General features: G+C 44.2%; 1 protein-coding gene across 2 annotated transcripts in view; it reads right to left on the reverse strand.

The window, feature by feature from the left end:
• Positions 1 to 5,536: 5,536 nt before the first annotated feature.
• Positions 5,537 to 15,133, reverse strand: part of LOC119195081 (steroid hormone receptor ERR2-like) — a 94,016-nt gene continuing 84,419 nt past the window's right edge. For both annotated transcript variants that reach the window (XM_037449703.2, XM_037449702.2), the window contains exons 5-7: positions 14,698 to 14,859; positions 8,914 to 9,183; positions 5,537 to 6,819 (exon numbers count right to left, since the gene is read on the reverse strand). In XM_037449703.2, coding sequence (XP_037305600.2) covers positions 6,575 to 6,819; positions 8,914 to 9,183; positions 14,698 to 14,859 — 677 coding nt within the window. In that variant the 3' untranslated portion in view covers positions 5,537 to 6,574. The remainder of the gene's footprint in view (positions 6,820 to 8,913; positions 9,184 to 14,697; positions 14,860 to 15,133) is intronic.

Genomic DNA, 15,133 nt, shown 5'->3' on the forward strand with positions numbered 1-15,133 from the left:
CAAACGCCCCACCGTATAATTTCCATCTGCTCACTGGGTAATAGGGTGATGGCCAAAATGAACCTCACTGTGAACCGTACTGTAACGTTGCTTTAGTCGAGATACGAGCCGTAGTGCTGCGAGACTTGAACAGATGCAAGGCCATGCGGGCTTTGCAGCTGTTGCGAGGCCTCGGAAAACCAAGGCACAGCTGTCCGCCCCCCCCCCCTCTCTCCTCTCTCCGAGTCCCCGAGTGAAAGGAGAGCGAAAGACGGACGTGACCGATGAGGCGACGAACAACCCCAGGAGACACGTGCATCGCAGGTAGGTAGCAACGAGCGCACTTTGCCTGCTTCTTTGCCGCTCTCTCCCTGCACATCAGAGGCACCGACACACACACACACACACACACACACACCGGGGCTGCCTACAGAGGGCGCTCCATGCATTTTGAAGACGGCTGTCCATCACAAAGAGCCACACTGCATGGTGGCTGCAGAGAAAAGGCACCCTTACCCGTCCTTGAGCCAGGAGACAAAGTGAGAGAGAGAAAAAAAAAGAGTAGATTCAGCATGTATGTGTGCTGTAGCCGGGAGCCATAAATCATGACCTTCTTCAATTTACACAGGGAGCATATTGATGGTTTCCACTCACTCTCACCTGGTTACATTGTCTGAGACAACACCTCTCTGGGTAACCATGACTGACACTTTACAGCCTAGTCTCAGAGGACTCTCACCTCCTGCCTGCTGAATAATCCTCACCCGAGGAGAAGGGAAGGAGCGCGGGCCGTGCGGTGGTGGTGAAGGTTGCACTAACGGCCGCGATCATAGATTTCCTGAAAGAGGAAGCCGACAAGGGTGTTTGATTAACAGACCGCGGCGTGACAGTATCAATGCCCCTTCTTAAGCACGGGCTGGCCCCGACGACTGGAGACCATTTAAGGAGAATAAAACACGGTTGACAAGATGGAAAGTCACTCTGAGGACAGTGGGCCATGCCCTTATTCCTCCTGCATGACTGAAAACAGGGATGAAATAAAAAAGAAAAAGAACACCTGCATTCCTGCGAGCAGCGCAGTGCAGTGATGGGAAGTGATTATGTGTTTAATGTTTCATTTAATTTATTTTTCTTTGTTCAGGACGCCTTAAGATCCGGCACACTACTGCAGAACAATCCACAAGTTAATACACGGTCGTTATTTCCAGCAATAATACGGAGTGGCGGGCGTAGGCGTGCCAAGAGAATAAATAAAAAATGAAAAAGTGACAAGCCCATTTATTTCTTTTAATTCAATCTTCTGTTGAGATCTTTTTGCGCTGGACATCATAGTTGATTTTGTTTAAAGGTGATGGTTTGTGGCAGACTGATTAAACACAGACTCCCGCCCCCCCCCCCTGCCTCCTCCCCTTCCCCCATATTGGCTGAAGTTGAAAGCCCAGTAAATGAAATGACTTCCACAGGATTGCACCACAAAGGGAGGGAGTGTGTCAGATGTGCATTCAGCCAGCGTTGTAGCCAACGCAAGGTCAAACGGGACATTGTGTAGACAGCGAACCAACTGACAGTCGGGACAGGGGGATGCTGTTACACCCCAAGGCACCGCCTCGCTAAGCATACAAGTGCACACGGACAGATGCACACATACGGGATTGGTCACGCTGGCCACCGGTGGACTGTCCGTTTCATATGCAGCGGCTCTACTGGAATATTAGCGCATGGAAGTTATTAACGTTCGCTTTGATGTTGAAGATATCCACAAATGTTAAATCTGAAGTGGCAAAAAGCAACTGCAAAACATTTCTAGTTTCTACTGTAGTACATTTATTTATTATCAATGGGAAAGACAAAACCATTTTATGTTTATTAAACTTTTAGTTAATAGACCTTTTAATGACCTTTAGTGTTTCTAACTTTAGAAGTAATCTTTTTTTCTTTCATCCAATACAAAAATGTTCTTATTGTTAAGGAGAAATTCCAATAAAATGTGTAATTTGTAAAGTGTTAGCATAATGGCAGAGGGAAAAGAAAGATTTTAATTTTCTTGTTTAAAGCTAAAACCAGCGGTCTAATTCTGTATCCTCACATTTATCAAAGAGGTTGTCAAGCTGACACTGAAAACTCGTCATGAATCCAGAGACACAGATCCCCAACTTCTCCCTTCTTTATGTTCAAGTGACACTGAACTCCATCTTGCTCTCTTGTTGCTTCTCAGCAGCCCTCTCGTCCTCGTGGTTTCGATTAAACGCAGAGGCCAAATTGTATCTATGTACACACGCTGATACGTAGATACAGCTTCTATAATCATGACGGAGGCTCGGTAGTTTTACTGAACTTTGTTGTTCAGGTTTATTGAACAAAACACAGCGGCTAATTACAACTTTTTCTGATTTACATTTTTTGTTAAGATGGCGTCATGAAAACTAGAACAGATCCTGTTTTCACCCTTCACAATAAAACACTTCCGTTTCTTCAAATTAAAACCACATGGCACCCTGCAATTTGGAAACACGACTGCACCCATGTTACAACCAACAATCAATGCCCAATGTCCAGAACTGCAAATAAGTCACAACACACGCAATGATAAGAATAAGGTTTATTAACTAAAGGAAAAGTAATACACATAAAGCAACTTGTATGATCCCTCCAAAGAGGGTGACATATTCAGTTTGTCTTGTCAATAAATATGGTAATAAGGTTCATTCCTTCACTTGTTTGTTGATATTTAAAGAAATAATTTGCAGGGATTACATAAACCATGTGATTTTATTGTCACTGTACATTCAGTGCACTGTTAGATCGGAACTCACTCCCCCAAAAAAAGCATATATTTACACATGGGTACATTAGGCATGAACACAACAAACAAAACACAAGAAAATGCCACACAATACTGCCACACAATACCCCCCCCCCCTCTCCCCGACCCCCCAGGACTGTGTGTGCAGAGCCACCATTGTCCTTCTCCAAGTTTATAATTCACCAACCGACGCTCCCTTTTACCTTGATTCGCATACATCACAATTGCGAACATATTGCTTTTGAGGGGAGTGAACCTCTGGGGTAATCACGTGTCTGCGGTGCGCACACCTGCTGCACGCGGGGTCCTCACGCAGCGGAACGCAGCGACCGGGGAGGTTCCTCCATGTTTTATGTAAATCTCGTCATCTCAGCATGCACGGAGATAACTCTGCAAATGGAACAGCGAATAAGCAGCTTTCTCCTCCGAGGAATGTGATCCCCCCCCCCTCCCCCCATTTGCAGCAGCTTCATCTACATTTTTTTTTTTTTTTTTTTTTAATACCCAGTCAGTGATGTCACTTTATTTCTGTGCCACCGGTTCCCTGGAGGTACCCATGGCCCGTTTCCAAACCCAGTGCGATTTTCAAAACATGAATTGAGGTATAGGGTCTAGACTGCTTCGCTCGCTGTACGTCCGGCTGTGCTGGTGACCAAATACATGGGAAAACAGAGGTGTGTGTGTTTCAGCCTTGAGGGAAAACCCCAAAATACCAAATATAACAGACTCAAGTGACTCGATACAGTGATTTTTATATTATACAGCTATTCAGGCCAGATGTGGGTTCAAATCATATGAGCGTAATGGACATCAGCCACAGTATAAGTATGATGAAAAATGCACAATACATTTGCGACGTACAGCACTTCACAGTATGGCCGCGTTGGCAACAAAGCACAGCTAAATGTCAGGTCCGATGCTCCTCCTCAAGGAGGAACACAGGCGGCCATATTTGCCTTGCATAGCCCAGTGATCACTCTGTGATGAAACTATTACAGACACGCATGAAATCGCCTTTCAAAAGGTTTAGACGAACCCTCCCCACCGACAACCCAAATGAAACGTCTCTCGTCCCCAAGGTAGCGCCAACGCAGAAATTTAATTGCTCCATTTCTTTTGAGAATTTCAGCTTAGGAGACAATTAGAATTAATTGGATGTAGTAGAACCGTTTTAGAAGTCTGAAAATAAATCAAGCATTTTTCTTTTATTTTCCTATATTAATTTGAGAAGAATGGGAAAGTTGGGAAACAATTGGCCGCCACAGAGGAAGTGTGCGAGGAAGAGGAGAGAAGGTTGGTTTTTCCATGTTTTTTGGGCCAGAAGGTGTGAATGAGCACTCAAAAGGCTCTCCCTTAAACCGTGGTAAACAAATACATTTTTTTTTAATAGTTTTATCTCTTTTTTTAGGTTCAGGCTTCAGGGTGAGACTTCACCAGCGTCACATTCAAACAGAGAGCTCTTTAATCGATGCACACACACACTGAGTGAAGATGCCACCGTCGGTTTGGAGCATGCTCAGAATGAAAGGACGCACAGCTGGAGGATTAACAGAGTAAAAGTACAACCATTAGCAATCTAGTGTAAGTAACAATGTTCACCGGCTGGCGCATAAATGCAGTATTATCAGTATTTCATTTTGAAGTATTTGAAGACCCGACGCTTTGGTTTTCTAATGTACTTCGGCCCCGCGCTTCAATCGGAGAGGGATTAGCTGGTTACACAAATGGGGAAGTGCATCATGGGAATTGTATTCTCTACCGCGTTTAGTTATAATTATCTACGCATTACATTACGGGGAATCAATAGCTTCTGTTCCTGTGGGGATCTTTTTAAACATGTGTAGTTACTGGTTGCTCGGCTTGGTGTTTTCTTCTTGTTTGGGCAGAAGCGGATGGCACTTTAAAAACACTCCAAAAGACACTGCTGCTTTAAAGTGTTCATGAGGGACATCTGTCTCAACAAAATCCCAAAAGCAGCAGATCGTTTTATTATTTTGATTTAAAATGTTTATAGCTGTATCACATTATTCTGATTGCTTTCCTGGAATAATTTGGCAACTTGTTAACAACTGAAAAGGATTGCCTTAAAAAAAGTATATTATTGTTTCAGTAATATAAAGATTTACTTAGTTTGCATCAGTGTTTTCTGGAAATGGAAATACAGGGCATGTCTGTGATTAGCACCTGCATTAAACATGAGCAAAATAATTATTAAAGACACAGAATATCAGTTAGTTTCATATATTAATTATTAGTCATTATTGTTGATTCAAATCCGAAAGGAAACCAGGTCAGGCTCAGAAACACAAGTGTCATTATACTGTTGCAGCATTTAAACCTGCAGCCATCTGTTAACAGTCTGTCATTTGAGATTTGACTTGTCGAGGAGAAGATTTTTAGATCTCAACAATCAAACATAGAAAGTTTAAAAGTTGGCAAAGTCATAAAAAGGGTCAAATTACGCCCGACATACAGCTACAATATTTAATACCCTCAAAATATTCCATCAGATTAATGGATTTGACGCATGAGGCTAGCGTGAAGCACAAGGCTTTGACCCAAAAGAAAAAAGGCTCACGTGGCTGTGGAACTATTGCAATGAATATAGTGACACTTGTTTGAACCTAAACAAAGAGAGATGGATACGGGGAAAAAGCAAATCCCATACAATATAATGCAATCTAATACCGCACCATCACCAACTGTGGACCAAAAAAATGAGCAGATTTGAATCAGCACCGGCGTGACACAAACTGAACATTATGAACTTCACAAAAGGTAGTATTTATTGCTGGGCTATCAGGTTGCATTACAGAACCATTTTAGATTGCATTAAATTGCATAGATAGTTGCCGTTCTTGTACCTGTATTTAAATAAAAAACACAGTTTAAAATCTTCAGCACAGGATACTACTCATGTGTATTTTTCACAGTATTCTAAGTTGCCGATATTTGTGTGTAACACTGAAGACAGAGAAGTGAGCAGTGAGTTTTGTATCTATAATTAAAAAAAAAAAACACTTACTGAGACTTAATTTAATACCCATTATTGCCACGTTAATCATCGATGCTTAGTGCAAACACTTTGTCAACTACGATCCCCGGCCGACCCGAGGCCTTCTGTCAGCACCAAGCCGACCACAACCGCCGGGTTGATGAAGCTAGTACGAGGTAAATATATTAGGAAGAAATCGAGAATCTCACAGACCCCTGGTTGCGTTCTTTGATGACGAATATAAGAATATGTCTAAAAATTCTCGCCCCTACCCGCCCAGTGCAATTTCACACAATATACAGTACACATATTATATGTAGACCAGTTAGAGACTATTGCTTTAACAGCGGAGAAAAGAAAATAAGAACCAAACAAACAAACAAAAAGCACATCATGCGGCTACGCAGCCGTACAGTTCTTCAGGACATTTATATTGACATACCTCCAATTTGAGATGAAAATAAGATAAGAAACAAATCCACAGAAGCTTCAGGTGATATAGAGCAATGGGTCTCTGGCTATAACAAGACCTCGGTTGCCTGATTTCTGTACACAGCATCTTTATACACATCGTCATGATGATCCCATGTCAATCAGGTTGATATTTACCCTTTTTAAAACCATTTCAAGTCCCTTATTCTTTTACGTTTATAACCATTTTAAAGTGTTGAAATTAAAATCAGTAGTCCGAGCTTCATCCTGTCGCTGTGAATTGGCACACCACCTTTTTTTTTCATGGGCTGTCCCTCTCGTCCCATTGAGTGATGCAGCTGTCTGTCAAACATCTGGCCCGGGTGTCAAGCCTTGGCCTCCAACATCTCGAGGAATAGTTTGTGCATGGGGACTTTGCCCTGCATCTTGATGCCGTAGAAGTGCTGGACGGCCTTGGTGGCGGTCTGACGGAGCAGCGGGAGGGTCATTAGCAACTTGCCTGCCCGTCGAGGGTCCTCTGGGTGTTGGGAGCCCTCAAAGTCCTGCAGGGCCTCGTGGAGGGAATCCTGCAGCCTCTGGACCGCCTCGATGTTCTCTATATGCATGGAGTCTGCAGCAGGAAAGGTGGTCCATTAGTATTTTGAACCTTTATATTAAACTACAAATGTCTAAAGAAAGCAAACATTTTCTTTTGATCTCCAGTGGGATCCACGACAACGAGGTGGTGTTTTGCAGCTGCATCGCCTGCCTTTAAATTCGGTCCCTGCAAACATGCAATTTTGGAGAGAGGTTTTCTCTTGGTGGTAGTTAATGACGCTCCTTAAATAAATTCCTGTGCGTGGCCATGTCTCTAGGGAGAGAAAAGGCAAGGTACTGTGGGACAGGAAAAAAAAAAAGAAGATTCATTTCTTCTGGTATCCCGGACCACATACATCCGCCTGCTAATGAATTCAGATGGCTGCATTACTAGGATATCGTTCAGCTGAATGATGGCGGCAGATGGCCTTCATTTCCATAAGAAAGAGCAGTTGGCCCCCTTATGTACAGCCTCTAAAATAAAACCGGTCGAGACTTATTAAAAACCGCTCTCTGTGTATAAGTCTACAAGTCAGGCTCGTCCTCCAGAGGACAACCGTCCCCGAGTCGCGTCCTCCTAAACACACTGTGTCGCCGACGTTAAACCAAACGTGGGCCGCTGATGGAAGGGAATTAGATCAGCTCCGCTACGTGTCATGAAAGTTGCGGAGTGAAGAAAGGCCACGTATAAACATGTAAATGAGGCAGAAAAAAGGAAAGTACAAGGCTAATTATGTTCCTAACTGACTGATTAAGTCTCTTTTACCAGTCGCCTTCTGTGTAAATTGCGTTTCTATCTTGGGAAATTAACTAGGCTATGTGGACCGCACATGTGTTCCAGCTCTCTTCATTTGAAACCTTCATGTTAATTCTGATCTGCTCCTCGTATGGCTGTGGGAGCATATGTGTGTGAATGTGATGCAGAGAGAGAGAGGGGGGGGCAGGTTTTTTTTTAAATGTGTGTCAGTGTGTGTGGATGCACAGCGAGACATTTTCATATGTGTGTGTGTGTGTGTGTATTGAAGGATGTTAGGGGCGGAATGCAAAACTAACTTTGAAGAAACAATTTCCATGTAATCCGTCAGCAGCCTGGCTTCAATCCCATCGATACTCCGCTAATTACAAAATCAATGGCCATGAATTTCCACAGCTGTCACACCCACAGGACCCCTGGAGCCCGGGCTCTCGCCGAGGCTGTGTTCAAACGAGCCGAAGCTGCCCTCTCGCCCTCCCTGAGCCTCCCTCTCAACCCCTGCCTTCCTCTCTCACACTTCTCCCTTACCTTTACAGCCCCGTCTTTCCACCCCCCCCCCCCCCCCCCCACCACGTTTATCCTCCCCGTTCTCCCCTCTCTCTCCCACGGAGAGTTTGTCATCAGAAGACCAAAGCTCTGGGCTCAGCATTTTCACATTTTCCAGTCAGGCAGGAGAAAAGACTCCTAACAGGCATTGATTAGTGGGGGACAGCCCGGGCCTCATGAAAAGCAAACTGTCGATACGGGCGCAGCATCTTCACATTGGAACAAACGAGGCCCGTCGCTCCCCGACGCTCATTCCACTCCACTTAACACATTTTATTGACAGCCCCTGTTTTCCTAATGAAATGCTAAATATATCTCCCTCGGCTGTGGTGCGCTGGCAGCCGCTGTTATGGAGATGGAGAGAATGAGAGCGCAGTGTGACAGTTTCTCACACACACACACACACACACGTATGTGTGTAAAGTTAAAACATAGATGTACACACACTCTCCCACACACGCGTGTGTTGAATTAAACAACCATGCTCCTGACCCTTTTGTCCCCTCTTATCGGGCATCCTGCAGCGTGGCTGGCGATCGGCTCTCCAGATATAAACAATCACTTGCCATTTTTGGGTTCATTTCTTTGTTTGCTTTAATTGAATGCCAACTAGATCTAGATTTATTTAAGATTTCATATGGAGATAATAATATAGCTTACTGCCCAGTAAAAAATAAAGGGTGCTTGGCGACTGTTCTTGATGATACCATTTAGAGAATATACATTTAAAAGTCAGTTAGATATTCCTCTTATTCTCAAACCATGACTGCATCAAATCAAATAACAATTTTTTTTTTGGGGGGGGGGGGATCGAGGAGCCGACTGTACCCGAGTTGGCGAGGGCGATGGCTTTGAGCGTGACGAACTCCTCCTTCTCGATGCGCAGCTTCTTGTAGCGTCGGACCAGCGGCAGGATGGCGACGTGCAGGTCCAGCAGGCCCGAGATCCTCGCCTGCTCCTCGTCCACCACGTAGTCCTCCGCGTACACGATCTCGTCCTCGCAGGGCAGCGAGCGAAACACGATGCTCAGCACCAGGATCTCCATCCAGGCGCTCTGCAGGAGGCTCATCTGGTCTGCCAGCGAGAGGGTGGAAAAACCTGCAGAGTTGGAAAAAAAAAAAGAAACAACCAAACACATGTGAGTTTGGTTCTGGGTGTCGCTGCACTCGCACTGTACACGAGGTTCAACCCATTAACCCTCGCCGCACTGTGACATCGTGGTGCTTTTAGATGTTTTACGGGCTGTGCATACAACCCGATGTAATCCCTGCAGAAGTCCAGCTTGAAACAGAGGCCGATGACTGCATGCGGTGGCTTAAGGGCAGAGTATAAATCAGTCCAGTATGGAGGCCTTTGAAACATGAGCCGAGGGGGCTTCAACCACCGGCCGTCGGCTGACAGCTCTGTGCAAGCCGCCAATAAGCACACCAGACACCGCTGTAGCGAGGGGCAAATCCAGTCCTAAGGCTCTCCACGTCTCAGTATTCTTCTTCAAAACAGGAATTATGGATTCTAAAATTGACCAAATTAAATGGGCCTCTGTCACCTGATTTTCTAATATGAAGCATACATCGTTTGACTCATCAAGTGAATCAATTAGTAGTGCAAATGAATAAGGATATTAAAGCTGGGCTCATAATAAGGCAGGTTAAACCAGGGAGAATCAAACAATGAGTTCAGGGGATTATATTTGATCTAAAAAAAATAAAAAATATTCAGAAAACACACTTCAGCTAAAGTTTGGATGTGTTGAGGTCAACAACAACTCCAACACCACCAATTAGTGTATTAGATTAAAGTATCATTAACAAAAAATAAAATCTATTCTTTCAAAATCTATTTTTGTAAGTTAAATTAAGTAAATACTGTAGATTACAAAAAATATATATATATATATATATATTTTGAGAGGATAATGGAAAAAAGAAGAAAATCTTAACTTCTAATTAGTTACTCTGAACTTCCATCCCTGCATTTCACAGGTGGCCACGTGGCCTTCAATGATGATCTATTTGTGTCCATTTTTCTTGTCGAAGTAATTCATGACCTTTATAGAAAAAAAACACCTCATTGAAGGAAAGATGGCCGAAATCGTTTGGGTAATAAAGTGCAGCGTATTTAAGAAGAGTCGTGTTTGATATGATATTTTAGATATTTTATATTAAGTTATGTCATAGAAAAAGAAAATGCAGGACTTCTCTTTCAATGAACTGCATTATTATTATTATTATTAGAAGTACCAGAGAGATATAACGGTATTGTGATCCATTAAACCGGAGCCATGTTGCCCCTTGACGGACACCTTCTTGATCCTTTTGTCTCTCGGGTTCAACCTTCGGCACCGGAGGTAACAATCCATCCAGGATCTCGAGGTCGACCCGTCAACCCTCGGCTCCGACATTCACACCCGCCACATCAAACAGACGGATATCCGAAAGGACCCTCAAGCGCCACAATACCTTTCACTGCTCTACAGTGAATAGGTGGGTGATTGGGGGGGGGTATTGACCCGTGGGCCTTGAACCCACAACGCTGCTTGCTGCTTAAATCTCAGGGCGTATGGAGGTGTGGGGGAGGGGGGGGGTGGTGGGACGAGGCGGGTCGTCTTAAAAAGAGGTCATCCCGACGGTTCTTATCAACCAAATAGAGAGACGACGGGAGGAGGAGGAGGAGGAGGAGGAGGAGGAGGAGGAGGAGGAGGAGGAGAAGGAGGAGGAGACGGAGGGAGAAAAGAATACTGGGGGGGTGTCATTGATTAGTAGATTGTAATCAGTCCACCAAATGCGAAAGGGGGATCGATCCGAGCCTCAGATCTGACAAACAGACAGTTGATGGAGGACATCCGGTACACGTTTAGAGGGGGAGGGGTGGAGGGACTACGGGATCACTGAATGCACTGTACGCTGCATCGGGGATTCAGGAATTTACTCTCCATCTACCAGAGGACCAAAAAAAAAGCAATGGATTTAATCCCATAAGATTCAGAATCATGAGAGAGGAACAATGACACGTGGGGACAAAGTGAGAAATAAAAGAAAACGGAGCAATGATTCAGACAGAAAGTAATCCCTTTCTTGAGGCACCATCCCCTCTTTCTTAAACATTCCATGAAATAAGCATCACCATCTTAAGCTGTCACCTCCTTTTCTTCATCATTCTCATCTTTGCCCCAGCCCGTATGTGTTTTTTTCTTTCTACTCAATTTACCGGAGCAATGGAGTGTCTTTCTGGCTCCCCGGGGTAGGGGGCGGGGGGGGGGGGGGGGGGGGGGTCACCCCGGAGCTTCACGTGTGTGGCGCGGAGGTGGCTGAGTTAAGTGCCGCTGTGGAGGGCGATTGCCCCTGATGAAATATCAATATTTCACCCGACTGATTTGCTGCCGTTTGACCAAACATGACTCAATATTGAGCAAACTCGAAAAGGTTCATGTCCATCCCTGCAGTTGTATCCCATTGTGATGAGAAAAGTATACCTAAGGCTTCCACTAGTATTTACTTTGCTGCCCTAAAAAATCTCGACAGACTAGCAAAAGAGAAATTAGAGGAAAAACAAACTACATTTTCATCAGAAATTAGACCATGCAAAATAAATGCATAAACAAAAATGCATATTATTTGGCACATTGTCGTTGGATGAAATCCAACTCTGAATCAATCTGGAGTTTAATATGCTATTTAAAGGCAACACAAACACACCACATTGTGTGGATTAGAAAGATAAGAAGCTGAAACGGAACCTACCAACCTAGCTGGGATTATTGCTCATTTGGTTATGTCGTTTAGCAAACTCAATAACCCCAAAATTGGTTCCATAGGATTTTCAGTTAGAGATAATAAGTCAATTTACCTTCAACAAAAGCTGCTGTAGTTATTAATACTTTACATGCTGTTTTTAAATGGGATGGTGTCATTTCACTTAACCTCTATGGAAGCAGAAATTCAAGTAATTAGATTATAATAAACAAACATAGTTTTAAAGATGTTTTACACCATAATAATGGACATTGATGCATTATTATAATAATTCCTAAAATAATATATAATGTTCTACAATTATTCTAATTGTAAAATGTAGCGCTCACAGCTCTCGCGCACATTCAAGGAGAAATCCTGGTAAAATTAACTTGACTAATGGGGCACAATGTGCAAGCATTTGACCTTAACCAAGGCGCTTTTATTGCCTAACCCCAACCACAAGAGGCACTCGTGATGCAAACGCCGGTCTCGAGTTTCAAAGCCCATTTCGTCTTGCTAGCACTGAATTAGTGACGCCGAATCAAGTCTCCTTACTCGGACCGCAAAGTCGCACATAACGCGCGGGCGGAGTGTTACAGGTCGTCCTCAGCCGCTGTACCAAAGGACTCAACGGTATGTCGTGTGCCTAAAGGGATCGGCTACCCTGTGCGATGCTCGTGATTGTTTTCGGGGAAAGAAGAGCGCTTTGGCTCTGCAACAGCACAGCGGAGGTACAGATGCGATAAGTAATTGAATCCCTATTCAGTGCAATGAAGAGACCGAGTGGTTGGCAGTGGAGCTTGAAGCTGTCATTGAGAGCTGGGTCTAAAACAGACAGCAGTTCACTCTCTATTCATTTAGTATCATTACAGGCCTCCTAAGAGCCCTAATGGGCCTAATAAAAAGACAGAGGTAATAATGAGACTAGAGGGCCCTGTGTGAGCCGGAGGAGCAAGGGGGGGGGGGGGGGGGGGGGCTGGGAGGGGGGGTGGGGGGACGCCGAGGGAACAAGAGAACAAGGAAGCCAGCGAGCAGAAGATATGATAGTAGTGAGAGTCTGTGCGAGCGGGAGAGAATAAAGAGGAAGAAGGCGATGCTGAACTGTCTGAACATTAAATACCGGGGCGCTGAATGCCGTCGCCAGGACTATAAATCGACACATGTTGCGTGTACTTAGATGTGTGAGATTGTGTGTGTGTGTGTGTGTGCACGTGTTAACAGCTGCACAAATGAGTGGCCACCTCTGACCTCCTGACAACCGCGCCGCGATTCCGTTTCCATGTTCTTGACAGTTTGTGTAACATCCAATGTTCATGTTTAAGTCGGGCTTCAAACGCAGAGGAAAACCACGTCTCTGGTGCTTCGAGAGCTTCCCATTGAAGTGTTTGCTGTCACATTTCGAGCGCTCGTGCACCGTAAACTAAGTTGTCTGTAAGTCTGTCCGACTGTTCGCCGCACATGATCGATGTCTTCAAATGGACAACACGTACCAGACCAAAAATGCAGATGAGACGTTGCATGTTTCCTCGCCACGTTTGGATGTTGAAGGACTTTTACATTAACGGAGCGATTTGCAGTAATGACTCCTATTACCTCATCGTTAAGGCCATTTGCGCAGTGGGCTATGAGTGTAATGGCGGGAGTGGACTGTTAAACTGTAGGGACCCCTTTTGTCTTAATCGTTACTCTGTGACACTCTGACCCGGTGGCCCCGGGTAAAACGTCCCCAGAGTGTCACGTGTCCCTCTAATAACTCGGCCAGGTGTGGATTTGGACCTACGCGGCATACAGGATCAATAATCCCGCATAGAAAATGTAAATGAAAAATATGACGGATCATTTCTGCACCTCTGTCGCTAATGTATGGATATCTTGGTTGTAAGTCATCCTCTGAATAATAATTGTAACAAATACTCGTTTAAACACAGTGGTTCCAGGTTCTTATGGTGTGGGGATTTTTGTTTATGCTTTTCAGTATAAATGTAATTGATTAATGGGAGAAAAAAATTGACATTAAATGAAAATTTGTTTTGCCGCAGGACTACAATGCATTAAAAAAGTGTTGGATTGGCACGTTGGTTGATTGGAGCAATGGATTGTATCTAATTTGAGTGCAACCTGTGCTCCCATTAAACAATCTGGAGCCCGAAGAATCCGTTTCAACTGAGAGAGATAAACGGAAAAGGAGATCCTTCGGACATTTTGCATAACAAGACTTTTTAAAGAATTTGTCAACACGGAGCAGCGAAATCCATCACTATTTCCCTAGATAAATCAATTTTACTGTGTACCCTGCTTAAGTAAGTAAGAGGATTGCCTTCCTTAAGTCGGGGATTGAAATGGAATACATTGACACAGGGGCGGATCCCCCCCAGACTCTCACACCCCACCCAGTCAAATCACTGGTTTCAGCTGCTCTTTATTGATTAGATTTTAGAATATGGGACCAACTTCTCCCTTAGGTGCACATGAGTAGCAGATGTTAATTATCCTCTGTTTGCATGTGTGTGTGTGTGTGTGTGTGTGTGTGAAACAGTCGGTGAACTACTACAGTAATCGTTGCAGCAAATTAAAGTACAAATGTTTGTTTACTTTCTTACTTACTACCAGCAAGATACAATCTATGAATCACCATTTAGTGAATGAAAGCTCACCAATAACCACTTATAAAAAAAATCCCTTTTAAAAAACCCAGGTCTATTTCTTGTGTCATACATTTATAAATTGGAAAAATAACCTTAAGGACCTTTTTCTATTTAGTTTTTATCAATGGACGTTGTCGTTATTGAGCGCCTGGTTGAATCAAGAGATGATTATGACCCGATAAACACCATTCCTCAGGAAACCCCATCATTCCTCAGCCGTGACGTCCGTCTACCTGGGATGTGCTTCGCCCAGCCGATGATCACCACCAGCTCGCGGTCGGCCAGGTCGCACAGCGTGGTCAGGGCCTTGATGTCTCCGTCGGGCATGGTGGGGTCCGGCATGGCATAGATCTTCTCCGGCTCCACCACCAGCAGATGGGAAACGATCTTCGTCACTGGAAGACGGACGCAGGAAGGGAGAGAGAGAGAGAGAGAGAGAGAGAGAGAAGAGATGTAAGTGTTGTAAGGTGGTCTCAGGAGAGTATATACAGTAAAAAAAAAAGAAAAGGGAAAAGGGAAAAGGGAAAAGGAAGGAATTATACTGGGGGAGAGACATTAAAGATATTGTATGAATAAATAATACATCTGCATGGTGATGGTCCAGTATGTCGTAATAAACCGTGCAGATTGGCAAGGTTATGAATCGGACAATATCACAGCTGATCACAT

Source organism: Pungitius pungitius, chromosome 20 (genome assembly GCF_949316345.1).
Source record: "Pungitius pungitius chromosome 20, fPunPun2.1, whole genome shotgun sequence".
NCBI classification, from domain to species: Eukaryota; Metazoa; Chordata; class Actinopteri; order Perciformes; family Gasterosteidae; genus Pungitius; species Pungitius pungitius.